The sequence below is a fragment of the Heptranchias perlo genome, chromosome 16 (assembly GCF_035084215.1).
Source record: "Heptranchias perlo isolate sHepPer1 chromosome 16, sHepPer1.hap1, whole genome shotgun sequence".
In the NCBI taxonomy this organism is placed as follows: Eukaryota; Metazoa; Chordata; class Chondrichthyes; order Hexanchiformes; family Hexanchidae; genus Heptranchias; species Heptranchias perlo.
The window spans coordinates 37163717-37176465 of record NC_090340.1 but is presented as its reverse complement, the minus strand read 5'-3'; the positions used below and the strand labels follow the sequence as shown (position 1 = coordinate 37176465).

The 12749-nt window shown below is 44.3% G+C and overlaps 1 protein-coding gene across 2 annotated transcripts in view; it reads left to right on the top strand.

Annotated features, from left to right (window-relative positions):
- Positions 1 to 12749, top strand: part of zgc:162297 (uncharacterized protein LOC555865 homolog) — a 60330-nt gene that overhangs the window by 42903 nt on the left and 4678 nt on the right. The window contains exons 1-5 of one of the 2 annotated variants that reach the window (XM_067997964.1): positions 103 to 462; positions 536 to 618; positions 2076 to 2256; positions 5086 to 5236; positions 12327 to 12454. In XM_067997964.1, coding sequence (XP_067854065.1) covers positions 390 to 462; positions 536 to 618; positions 2076 to 2256; positions 5086 to 5236; positions 12327 to 12454 — 616 coding nt within the window. In that variant the 5' untranslated portion in view covers positions 103 to 389. Of the gene's footprint in view, positions 1 to 102; positions 463 to 535; positions 619 to 2075; positions 2257 to 5085; positions 5237 to 12326; positions 12455 to 12749 lie in introns of those variants that run through there. The other variant, XM_067997965.1, reaches the window with a different exon arrangement.

Here is a 12749-nt window from a genome sequence, read left to right as displayed (position 1 = left end):
GCTGGCGGGAGCAGAGCGCGCGCTCTGTGCCGGAAGGAAGTGCCTGAGCGCTGGCCCCGCCCCCGGCCAACAGGCCCCGCCCCCGGCCAACAGGCCCCGCCCCCGGCCCTGCGCGCATGGGCAATGGTTAGCCGGCGACAGCTCGGATCGTAACCTGGGCGGGTGCGGTCGCTGGCGGTGGGAAGGGCCGAGCGCGTAATTGGTGACCGCGGCAGCGTGTGACCGGTCTCCGAATGTAAAGAAAGGGCCGCAAAAACCCCGGCACCACGGCCGAGCCTCCCTCATCCTCAGGCTCAGGCCCAGTCCAGCGCCGTTAGCGGGGAGGGAGGGAGAGCTCCAGCCGATTGATTCCCACCGAAACTGAGCCCGCTGCCCGGCACTCGGCCGCCATGAAGTTGCAGCGGTTGTGGGGCCGCGTTCGCTGCGTTGTGCTGGGGATGGTGCATGTGAGGCCGCTGCCAGGTGAGCCCGTGCCCGAGGAGTCGCCGGCCGGACTGTTGAATCAGGGTCTCACTGTCTGTGTTCTCTCATTCAGGGACTCCTCTCAACAGGTTATCGGTGTCTCAGATAACCGAAGAGGCCTGTCGGGAAGCGGCGGTGTACATCAATGCCGGGATCGTACGTATCTCCGCCTTTTAAACCACTGACTCCCTGCTCGATATCCACCCCACGGAAGTAAACGTGGAAAGGATGCTTGGTTAAATTGCGAATCTGTCGAGTCGCAAACGCTTCACATTCTTTGCTTCCCACCCTTTGATTTTTGCCCGTTTCCGAATTATTTTTCAGACCTGCATTCATGCAAGCTTTGCACAGGTGCGATCGACTTCACACTGACGCTAAATTTGCGCTGTAAATCGGTAGTACGGACTGAGCTGCCGTGTCAATTGGGTACGGTGTCAAACCCGGCTTGCAAATTGCTTAGGGGTCCATTGAACCATAGGCAGCAACATTTGGCACTACACATTCCTTTGGAGAGTTGCTTCCTCCCCAGACACTGAAAATTAATTTTAAAATATGTGGATTCTCATTACCCCCGATTTTAATAGTTTTTGGACATTTCAAAAATACATTTTAATTAAAAAAATTAATACTTTTTCTCACTGTCTCTTGTCTGCAGTCTTTTAATCTTACCCTCTTTATTTTGCTTTCTCTCTGATTTTATAGTACATTCATTAATCTTATCTGACACTTCCTGGTCCTTAGTCAGCACCGTTTGTGAATGAGCTTCACCTCCTGGTTCTCACTGTGTGTCTTGCTTCAAGCTGATTGATGGAGGGCACACAGAGATCTTTTGCTCCTCTCACAGCTCAGAGAAGCCCTGGAACGACCACTGCATTTCTTGCAGATCTCAATTAAATCAAGTTGGTGCCCAGAAGGCCTCAACAGGTTTGTGGGTGAGTTAGTTACTTATGAGCAGTGGACAATATCTGTTCGCCGCTCAGCGCAATTTCCAGCCTATTAGGAGGGGTGACTAAAAGCTTGGTCAAAGAGGTGGATTTTAATGAGTTGGTGAGACATACCTGATTTGTGTATGTGAATACCTGACTTCTGAAAGTTGAAATTGACTTGCAAGACTGAAGTCAGCTACTCAACTATATGATGATTTAGCTGCAGGCTGAAACGTAATAGAAAACCCAATAAATGCTGAGTAATTTTTGTGACTCCAAATCTTTATAATGTAATCTGTGGGATAGAAGCAACTGTTCAAATAAGGCATAGCTACCGTACAACTGAGCAAATAAAATGGTAAAAGGAAATAGAGATAAAGAATTATAATCTATTTTAGTAATAACTTCAATGATATTCTTCAGATGTATTGCCAATGGTATCGAACAATGTACAATAACTGGACAATGGGTCAAGTCAAGAGGGGATAGATTAGTTAATTTCTTAAATGCACATTTAATCATCATTTATAAAATTGGTAATCTCATTTTTAAAAGTACTTTTGACTTTGGAAAAACTTTCACTGAATGAGTACAAAATGATGACACTACTTGATAAGAAATAAAGATAATTACTTTAAGATGAAGTGTATTTGTTTACCTAATCTGGATTTATCTGACTCTCTAAAGGATGGGCTGATTGTGGAAAATATGCATGATATTCCTTACACCACGACTGTTGGTCCAGAAGTGACTGCTACCATGGCGACTGTTTGTGCTGCTGTGAGACATTCCTGCCCCAACCTTCCTCTGGGTGTTCAGATCCTTTCTGCAGCAAATCAACAAGCGCTGGCAATTGCACTTGCTGCAGGTCTGTATATCAGTAAAAAATTTGCCTTGCATTCGCAAATCAAGTAGAAGAACAGAATACTTGCATTTGGAAGTTGATACATAATCATAGGATTTTTTTGTTTATTCGTTCAGGGGATGTGGGCATCACTGGCAAGGCCAGCATTTATTGCCCATCCCTAATTGCCCTTGAGAAGGTGGCGGTGAGCCGCCGCCTTGAACCGCTGCAGTCCGTGTGGTGAAGGTTATCCCACAGTGCTGTTAAGAAGGGAGTTCCAGGATTTTGACCCAGCGACGATGATGGTACGGCGATATATTTCCAAGTCGGAATGGTGTGTGACTTGGAGGGGAACATGCAGGTGGTGGTGTTCCCATGTGCCCGCTGCCCTTGTCCTTCTGGGTGGTAGAGGTTGCGGGTTTGGGAGGTGCTGTCAAAGAAGCCTTGGCAAGTTGCTGCGGTGCATCCTGTAGATGGTACACATTGCAGCCACAGTGCGCCGGTGGTGAAGGGAGTGCATGTTTAGGGTGGTAAATAGGGTGCCAATCAAGCGGGCTGCTTCGTCCTGGATGGTGTCCAGCTTCTTTGAGTGTTGGAGCTGCACTCATCCAGGCAAGTGGAGTATTCCATCCCACTCCTGACTTGTGCCTTGTAGATGGTAGAAAGGCTTTGGGGAGTCAGGAGGTGAGTCACTCGCTGCAGAATACTCAGCCTCTGACCTGCTCTTGTAGCCACAGTATTTATGTGACTGGTCCAGTTATGTTTCTGGTCAATGGTGACCCCCAGGATGTTGATGGTGGGGGATTCGGCAATGGTAATGCCGTTGAATTTCATGGGGAGGTGGTGAAACTCTCTTGTTGGAGATGATCAATGCCTGGCACTTGTCTGGCACGAATGTTACTTGCCACTTATCAGCCCAAGCCTGGATATTGTCCAGGTCTTGCTGCATGCGGGCACGGACTGCTTCATTATCTGAGGGGTTGCGAATGGAACTGAACACTGCAATCACCAGCGAACATCCCCATTCCGTGTATTGGTAATAATCTTCAATTTTACTTACCGTACCGTTGTAAGAATTAACTGGAGTACTTTGGTAATAACTTGTGAATCTTGACATTCTGATTGTGGTAATCAACATTTCAAGTGATTACTAGTCGACTTCCCGGAGTATTGTACACAGGTAGTCAAGACCAAATATAGCCTTCAAGTGAAACGTAGTTGGAGTTCGGGGGTTAAGTGTTGAGATGAGTAGCCCTATTTTTCTAAAGTCTTAACATTTTCTGCAGTTATGTTCATCCCTTGTTGGGATGCAAGCTAGCTGCTGTGTTTCACAAGTCTGACAAACCAATCTAGATTGGAATTTATTTGGATGTCAAAGTCATGAAATCCTCCACTTTGTGAGGATTGCAGAGATTCCAGCTAAATCATTAAAAGCTCCCTGAGAAACAACCCGAAAATGCCACAAGCAAAATTTCTTGATGATTGGGGCAAATTTGCTAATAGTTTCAAAACCATGAAATGGTCCTTTTTTTTTAAAGAGCAGAAAGAGCAATTTGTCCCTAGCCAACAAATAAATGTTGGCATCCCATTTTATTAAAAAGGAGCAATAAAGAAGCACCTGTATAAGCCAGATCTAACGACCATGTCAAAGGAGAATTTAGCAAAAAAACTGCTTGCTATGTGAAAGGTGATGTTGGGTCGTTCCACACATCAAGACCAGGGGCATGATTTTTACATGGTGCCGGGATGAGAGCAAGTGATGTAAAGTTGGCAGGTTAGAATCTGCGACCGCCACCTAATTAAAGGATAAAAATTTTATTTCCGGGTTTCGCGTCCAGGCTGGCTGTCGGGCGGGATGGCCTGTGGTAGCAGGCTGCAGCCAGGGATCGGAGAGGGAGAGATTGTGGTCCGTGGATGAAATTGGGGGTGGGGTGGAGAAGATGGGGGTGGGGTAGCATGGAGGACATCGGAGGGAGGTGATCGACTTGGGAGAAGAGCTGGTGATCGAAGGTCGGGCGGGGTCTTGGACATCGGTTTGGGGTGGGGGGGTGATCGCGGGGGTCCGATCACGGCAGGTAAGCTTATTGGGCCAGGAGGAAATACTTCTGCACCTCCTGGCCTACAAGCAGTGCAATAAAGGCACTTACCTCATGATCCGGCCCTTCTCGCCTCCTTTTCACTGGCGAGGTTCAGAAGCCCCGGGAAACCTGTGCTCGAGAATTTAAATTTGAAGTTAGGTTAAGTTCAATTAAACAAAAAGCTACTTGACGTCTGCTAACGATGTTAATTGCCCCACTAACAACCTGCCTGCCGGCACTAATTGGGGACGTGACCTTGGCGAGTACGTTCCTCGCACGCATTCATTCAAATGCACCCACGTTAAACCCAGAAGTTGGAACTGGGTAGCGGTTGCGATCCAAAAAGCTGTGATTTTCACCTCCTGCCCATTCTTGGGGGTTAAGATCCCCACCCCCCTCTCCCCCAGATGTCCATACCTATGTCGGAAGTTATTACTGGAGTTGAGTGTCTCAATATCTTGTAAGCTAAGTAGCATTCTATAATCCAGCCACAAAGCTACTTCTCTGTTCTCCAGCAGCCACCGATTTCTCTAAAGTATCAGCAATCTGGCATTAAAAGAACACAAGATAAAAATGAAAATGCCAGTCAGCTGAACTAGCTCTCTGCATCTTGGGCTGGGCAAAAGCCAGCTTGAAATCAGTCGGCAATAAAATGATGTGGAGGAAGATGGTGCCTGCATTCAGCTGTTCTTTCCTAGTATTTTATTTTTGATTTAGAATATGTCTATACTCAGAATAAACTTTGTGACTGAAGTAACCATATTATCTTACCTAGATGCTGATTTTATTCGAGCTGAAGGATATGTGTTCTCACATATTGCAGATGAAGGTTTTCTAGATGCATGTGCTGGTGACCTTCTGAGGTACCGCAAGCAAATAGGCGCTGAGCACATTCAAATCTTTACTGACATTAAAAAAAAACACAGGTATTGCTGAAAGCGCAAATTAATACTGCCCATGCCTAATTATATGAAACATACAGCAAGCTACAGAAGTATTCAGCAAGTCATATCAGGTCCATCAGCATCTGATTTTTAAAAAATGGGTTAACCCTCCAACATTTGTATTTTTTTCTTTTTATTTCAAGTATTTGGGACAGTACATTCTCAAAATCAAATTATGTTGGATTTGCTCCACAAATATGTGAGCTTCTAGCAGTAATTTTATGTATCCACTCTTTAGTGCTGTAGTTCCAGTTAAATGTACAAAGCATTAAACTTGTACAGATGGTGGGGTGAAAGCACTGAGAATGATACTAAGGCAGGGTGATCTGACCTGATCTATAATATATGTAAACTATGCTATGCCTATGTAAACTTGGCAGCTGTAAAAATTCCACTCTTCCACCAGTGCAGATGCCTTGATGCCTCAGTTTTGCGTCTCCTAGCTCCTCAGCCTGTATTAAAGAGAAACTCCTATGTTCCAACCAGCTGTACTTCTCAAACCGCTGTGTGTTTTGGTATTTAACAACAAATAATAATATAAATTCAAAATATATAAAAATAAGAATAGACTATTTGACTTTAACATGGGAACTAAATTGTGTCTGCACTCCTTGACCCAATTATCCTCTGTCCTGTAACCCAGCTTTGCCTGAAGACAGCACTTGATCTTGACCTCCATGTGCAACGTCACAGGAGTTTGACTAAATAATTAATAAATGTGGAATTTTTGTGATTTTAACATTTTAGGTTATATTATTCAGATGTTTGCAGATATTTCAGAATGTGCTAAGAACATAAAAGAATCAGCTCAATGCCTTGTGCTTCACAAGTGTTATTTCAACATGCAATTTTTTTTAAGGACTATCTCAGAATGTGGTAGACTTGAGTTCATCTGAATATGTGCAATGTGAATGGGTTCACCTGATTTAGGCAGTGGAGTAGCTGAGTCTTACAGACTAGAACAATTCCGGGTTCAATCCCCTGCCTGTGAGTCAGTTGACCTCAGCAGAGATGGAAGTAGAAGCACAACAATTGCGCCAATGTCCCTGAGGGGGGAGTTGTCCAGTATTTTTTGCTGGTTGTGCCTGTGTTTGGACGTTGGTTGAGAATAGAATTGGGCTCAGCTGTGATGCCTCCATGGTTAAAATAGCCAGCAGATACTTGTCATCTAGATTCGTACATGAAGAGCAGCCATCAGAGCAAGATATCGCAGGGAGCTCAGCACCTCTGAAATAATACCCTAACAAGCAATCAATGCTTTCTGAAGATGGTGAGGAGATAAAATTGGCAAAAAAGATAAGTACACTGTGAATTGTATTACTCAACAGTGGAAGAAACATGTGGCACCGTAGTTGTGTATTAACCAAATCAAACAAGTAACACACCACATTGTTAAGAACAGACAATTGTCAACAATCTAGATCATAGTCAGTTTGTAAATTGGTCTATATGTCTTCAGTGCCTAGACAGTGATAAATATTATGTCATATGATTCAATACTATGTGGAATTTATATGGTCTAAATACTGGCCTGAAATCCATCATCCTTCCTATTATTCCAAGATTTCAGCGAGTGTGAAGCTAGATATCTACCTGGTTAGAACCAGCCTGGATGACTTCCTTCCTTCAAACATACTTGAATTGTTGACTGCAGTCTCTTTTTGAGATTGGGTAACATTGAATACAAAGTTACATTGAAAGTTGACTTCATGCCTTTTACAGTCACAGTCATATCAGTTTGCAATCATCCCTTACATAGGAGAAACCCAGATTGAAAATTGATTTAACATCAGCACTCAAGTGTTGGATAAACAAACAGTAAGACATTCTACAGATTCCAATCCTATCCTTATGTCAAGTAACCCAAGTGTCACTGAATGAATTTCAGTCCTTAAGTTGGTTGATGTAGCCTCTAGTGGACTGAACTGCAGCCAGTCTTGAGTCCACCAGACCCTGTTACTCCGTGATGGAGCCGGCCAAGATTTGCAATCCATAGAATGTTGTAAGCCCCAAATGCTTACTTCCATGTCCTAATGTTGCACCAATCATCTTGCCTTGAAAGTGTTGATAGATATCTCTATAGCCATGTGCTCTTTTTGATGATGCCAATGTCCTAATCTGAAATGGGTTTAGGTAATTTTCCCTCTTTAATTTGTAATGCTGCATCTTCTGTGCCAAGTAACTGCCCATATGGATACAGATTGTGTGCTAATGCTGTTGGTAGTACAGGTTGATATGGTGATGTTAGCTGCAGTGAGTTTTGTGGTAGCTGTAATGGTACTGGTGCTTGCCACATCCTTCCCCTACCCTCCTCTAATCACACTATTCTTACCATCCACTCATAGAAAAAAACTTTTCCCTTGTTACCTCACAAATTCACTAACAAATTGCCAACTCCTTCTGCTTTGACCATCCACCTATCATGACACTTCTGCTGCTGTCCATTTGCTTAATCACTCCCTCACCTCTCCTTCAATGCCCTTGTTCCCAGCAAATCCACCATGGTCTGCTACCTCTGTTGCTCTCTTTGATATAGCTCCCATCTTTGTTCCCTCAAGTCACAGTTGTAAACTCAAATATACCTGACATACAACCGGCTTAGATATCAAATGCCAGATCTAACTTGACTATGTCAATTGCTACTGTTCCTCAAGCACCAACCCTCCCCCCGATCCCCCCCCCCCCTCTTCAAAACGACCATCAACATTTCTGCTCATAAAACACACCCTTGGCCCATCCATCCTCTTTAATTACTATCCCGTCTCAAAACTTTCTTTCCTCCTTAAGGTCCTCAAATGTGTCATTGCCTCCAAGCTCAATGCCCATTTCTCCCAAAATTCCCTGTTTGAATCCCTCCATTCCAGATCCTGCCCTTTTCACAGCAACAAAATGGCCCTAGCCAAAGTCACAAAGGGTATCCTCTATGACTAACATCTTTGTGCACTCAAGTGTTGGATAGTTCTCGTTTACCTTTCCCCAACATGTGATTCTATTAACCACACCATCCTCCTCCTCCAATGCCTCTCTTCTGCCATCCAGCTCCATGGGATTGTTCTTGCCTGGTTCCATTCCTACCTATCAGAACACAGCCAGTATATTTCCAGCAATGGCTCTTCTCTCCCTCACACCGTCACTTCCATGGTTCCCTAAGGAGCAATCCTTGATCCACCCTCTTCCTTACTTACGTGCTGCCCCTCAATTACATCATCTGCAGGCACGGGGTCAACTGTCACATGTACATTGATGGTACCCTTCTGTACCACTTCTCTCAACCTCTTGACTGCCTCCGAATTGTCAGACTGCTTATCTGACATGCAAATTCTGGATGAATTACAACTTCCTCCAGCTCAATATCTTGAAGATCAAAGCTATTGACCCCCCACCACAAACTCTGCTTCCTTGCCACTAAATCCATCCCCCTTTCAGGCTACTCACTCAGACTGAACTAGATCACTCACAATCTTAGTGTTCTGTTTGACCCTGAGCTTTAAATTCAACATCCTATCTATCACCAAGACACTTATTTCTACCGTTGCAACATTTACTCTTTTTTTAATGTATCATTCTTTGAGATGTGGGCATCACTGGCACCGCTAGTTGCCCTTGAGAAGGTGGTGGTGGATCTTCTTGAGCCGCTGCAGTCCATGTGGTGAAGGTACTCCCACAATGCTGTTAAGCGTAAGAGTTCCAGGATTTTGACCCAGTGACAATGAAGGTACGGTGATATATGTCCAAGTCAGGATGATGTGTAATTTGGAGGTGATAGGTTCCCATGCACCTGCTGCCCTTGTCCTTCTAGGTGGTGGAGGTTGCAGATTTGGGAGGTGCTGTCAAAGAAGCCCTGCTGACTTGCTGCAGTGCATCCTGTGAATGGTACACACTGCAGTCATGGTATGCTGGAAGTGGAGGGAGTGGATGTTTAATCTAGTGGATGGGGTGTTGATCAAGCAGACTGCTTTATCCTGGATGATGTTGAGCTTCTTTGGTGTTACAGCTGCACCCATCCAGACAAGTGGAGAGTATTCCATCACACTGCTGACTTGTGAGTGGTGGAGAGACTTTGGGGAGTCAGCAGGTAAGACACTCGCCACAGAATACCCAGCCTTTGACTTACTCTGGTAGCCAAGGTATTTATGTGGTGTTTCAGTTGAGCTTCTGACCAGTGGTGACCGGCAGGATGTTGATGGTGGGGGTTCAGTGATGGTAATGCCATTGAACGTCATGGTTAGACTCTCTCTTGTTGGAGATGGTCATTGCCTGACACTTGTGTGGTGCAGTTACTTGCTACTTATCACCCCAAGCCTGGATGTCGTCTAGGTCTTGCTGCATATGGGCATGGACAAATTCATTATCTGAAGAATTGCTAAAGGAGCTGAACAGTGTGGAATCATCAGCAAACAACCCCACATCAGACCTTATGATGGAGGGAAGGTCATTGATGAAGCAACTGGAGATTGTTGGGTCTAGGACACTGCCCTGAGGAACTCCTGCAACAGTGACTTGGGGCTGAGTTGATTTTCCTCCAACAACCACAACCATCTTCCTTAGTGTCAGGTATGACTCCAGCCACTGGAGAGTTTTCAGCCCTTTTGCAGCTAAAACCCAATGCCCTCCTGGCCAGTCTGCCATCATCCATCCTCCATAAACTTCAGTTCATCCACGACTTAGCTGCCCATATCCTAATCCACAACAAGTTCCACTCGCCCAACACGCCTAACCGGCTGACGTACATCGGGTCTCTGTTTCCCAACACCTCCAATTTAAAATTCTCATCATGTTTAAATCATTTCATCGCCTCACCCTCTCCATCTCTATACTGGGCCTCTTGTGCTTCTTTCCTCCCTTCACCCCACCATTGGCAGCTGTACCTTCAGTCATTTGGGCCCCACTCTGGAATTGCCTCCCTAAAACCTCTGCCTCTCCACCTCCCTCAAGACCCTCCTTAAAACCCATCGGCTTCATTATCTTGATCAAGATTTTGTTCAAGCCTCCTATTATCTCCTTGTAGGGCTGGATGAGGATACATAAATATGGAGGGCCAAGCCCATGAATGGATTTAAATACAAGGATGAAAATTTGGGAATCATTGGAGGACTGAGAGCCAGTGTAGGTCAGCAAGGTCAGGGTTATGGGTAAATGGGACTTTGTGTGGGATAGGATACAGGCAGATGAGTTTTGGATAAGCTGAAATTTATGGAGGATGGGCTGAGGCAGGGACAGTGGCAGGCAATGTTACACAGGTGGAATTCGGGAGTCTTCTGTGATGGAGAGGATGTGGGGTTGGAAGCTCATTAGGACCAATACAAAGGGACCTGGGAAGTTGGGCTGATAAGTGACAAATGGCATTTAAAGTGGGGAAAATAAAGAATTTGCATTGATATGGTCCCTTTTCTATTCTCAGCAAAGGAATTACTTTTGAGCTGTGGTCATTGTTATGTGGACAAAGGCAGCAGCTAATTTGCACACAGCAAATAAATTGAATGGCCTCTTAATCTCTTTTTTAATGATGTTGGTTGAGCAATAAGTATTGGCCAGTACACCAGGAAAAATCCCCTGCTTTTCTGTGAATAGTACCATGGAATCTTGTGCATTCTCTTGAACAAACAGATGGCGTAGCGGTTTAATGTCCCATCTGAAAGATGACACCTGAAAATGCAGCACTTCCTCTACTGAAGTGCTAGCTTCAATTATGTATTCAGTACCGGAGTGTGGCTTGAACTCATTACCTTCTAACTTGAGTGACAATGCCACCACTGAACCAAGCTGTTTCATAAATACTAGGTATTGAAACCAAGGAAGGGAAATAAACAGTGTGAGATGTCAACCTTGGCACAGTGGTAGCATTCTCGCCTCTTGAGTCAGAAGGTCGTGGATTCAATCTCCACTCCAGAGACTTGAGCAAATAATCTAGGCTGACACTGCGGTGCAGTACTGAGGGAGTGGTGTACTGTCTGAGTGACATCTTTCACATGAGGTATTAAACCAAGGTCCCATCTACCTGCTCAGGTGGAAGTGAAAGTTCCCTTAGCTCTTGTCAGAAGAAAAGCGGGAGAGTTCTCCCGGTGTGCTGGCCAACATGTGTCCTTCAATCAACATCACTAAAACAGATTATCTGGTCACCCACCTCACTGCTGTTTATAGCACCTTGCTGAGAGCAAATTGGCTGCCGCAATTGCCTACATTACAACAAGGACTACACTTCAAGAAGTACTTCATTAGCTGTGAAGTGCTTTGGGATGTCCTGAGGAATTGAAATGCGCTATATAAATGCAAGCCTTTCTTTCTTTAGGCTACAGGACACAGCACAGGAGAGAAACTTCTCTCTCCTGTATTGGTGGATAACTCACTGAAACCACCAGTGCACTATCCAGCAGCATTAAGGAAAGCTAACCAGATCTTGGGATGTATATCCAGAGGGATAAAGCACAAATTCCAGTAGGTGGTGATGAGTCTACTGAAGGCATCGGTACAACCGCGCTTCGAGTACTGTGTACAATTCTGATTGTTGTACTACAAAAGGATATCCTAAAGGAGGTAGTGTAGAAAAGAGATACCAAATGGATACCTAGCAAGAGTTGAGCTAAGAGGAGAGTTTGAAGAGCCTACGATTCCTTAGATGTAGGGCAGATATTATTTAAATATTCACAATTCTTAAAGGAATAAATAAATTGAACCCAAGTATATGAGAATGCCACAAACTCTACAACCAGGAGACATGGACTTAATCTTAGATAAGGGAAGATGCACTGACAATTTATATTTAATTACTTTATACAGAAAGTGGTGAATGTGTTGGAATGGATTGGTGAGGGAGACACTGAAGGCAGATTGTGTGAAAAAAATTAAGGAAGAATTGGATAAGTAGTGGGTGATTGAAAGATATCAGTTTTTAGGATCATAATCTTACATAGTATTTTGCTTTCCTTTGTTCCTGGCTTCATTTCTTTCCCCCAATTGATCTTTTGCATGTTGGTGTTAAAATTGACGTGGGTTCTATCTGATGTAATGCATTGCGATAGTTTACTGTGTGTTTTTTGGTGAAATGCACGAACAGCTCTTGGTTTCTTTTCAGCTCACATGCTGTGACATCAGATGTCAGTGTATCTGAAACAGCCAGGGCTGCTGAGTTCTTCCTGTCTGATGGAGTCATACTGACTGGAATAGCCACTGGGATGCAGGCAAATCCTGAGGAGCTGAAAGGTATGGAACTATTCGAGGATTGCTATTGGCTCTTAGCTTTTAACAGTTTTCTTGTAGTGTAAATATAAAAGTTAAGAACAGCTCGCTACCTTTCTTCTCCACCTTCAAAAGCAACCTTAAACTTACCACTTCGACAGTGCCTTTGGTTTCCTGCCCTAACTTCCCTCCTACTTCCTGCTCAGCATCCACCACTTCCCCAGTAAAGTACTTTGGGATGTTTTGTTTCGTTAAATGAAAAATGCTATATAAATGTAAGTTGTTCTAGATTTTTATGTTCTGCATTTTTTTTGTGACG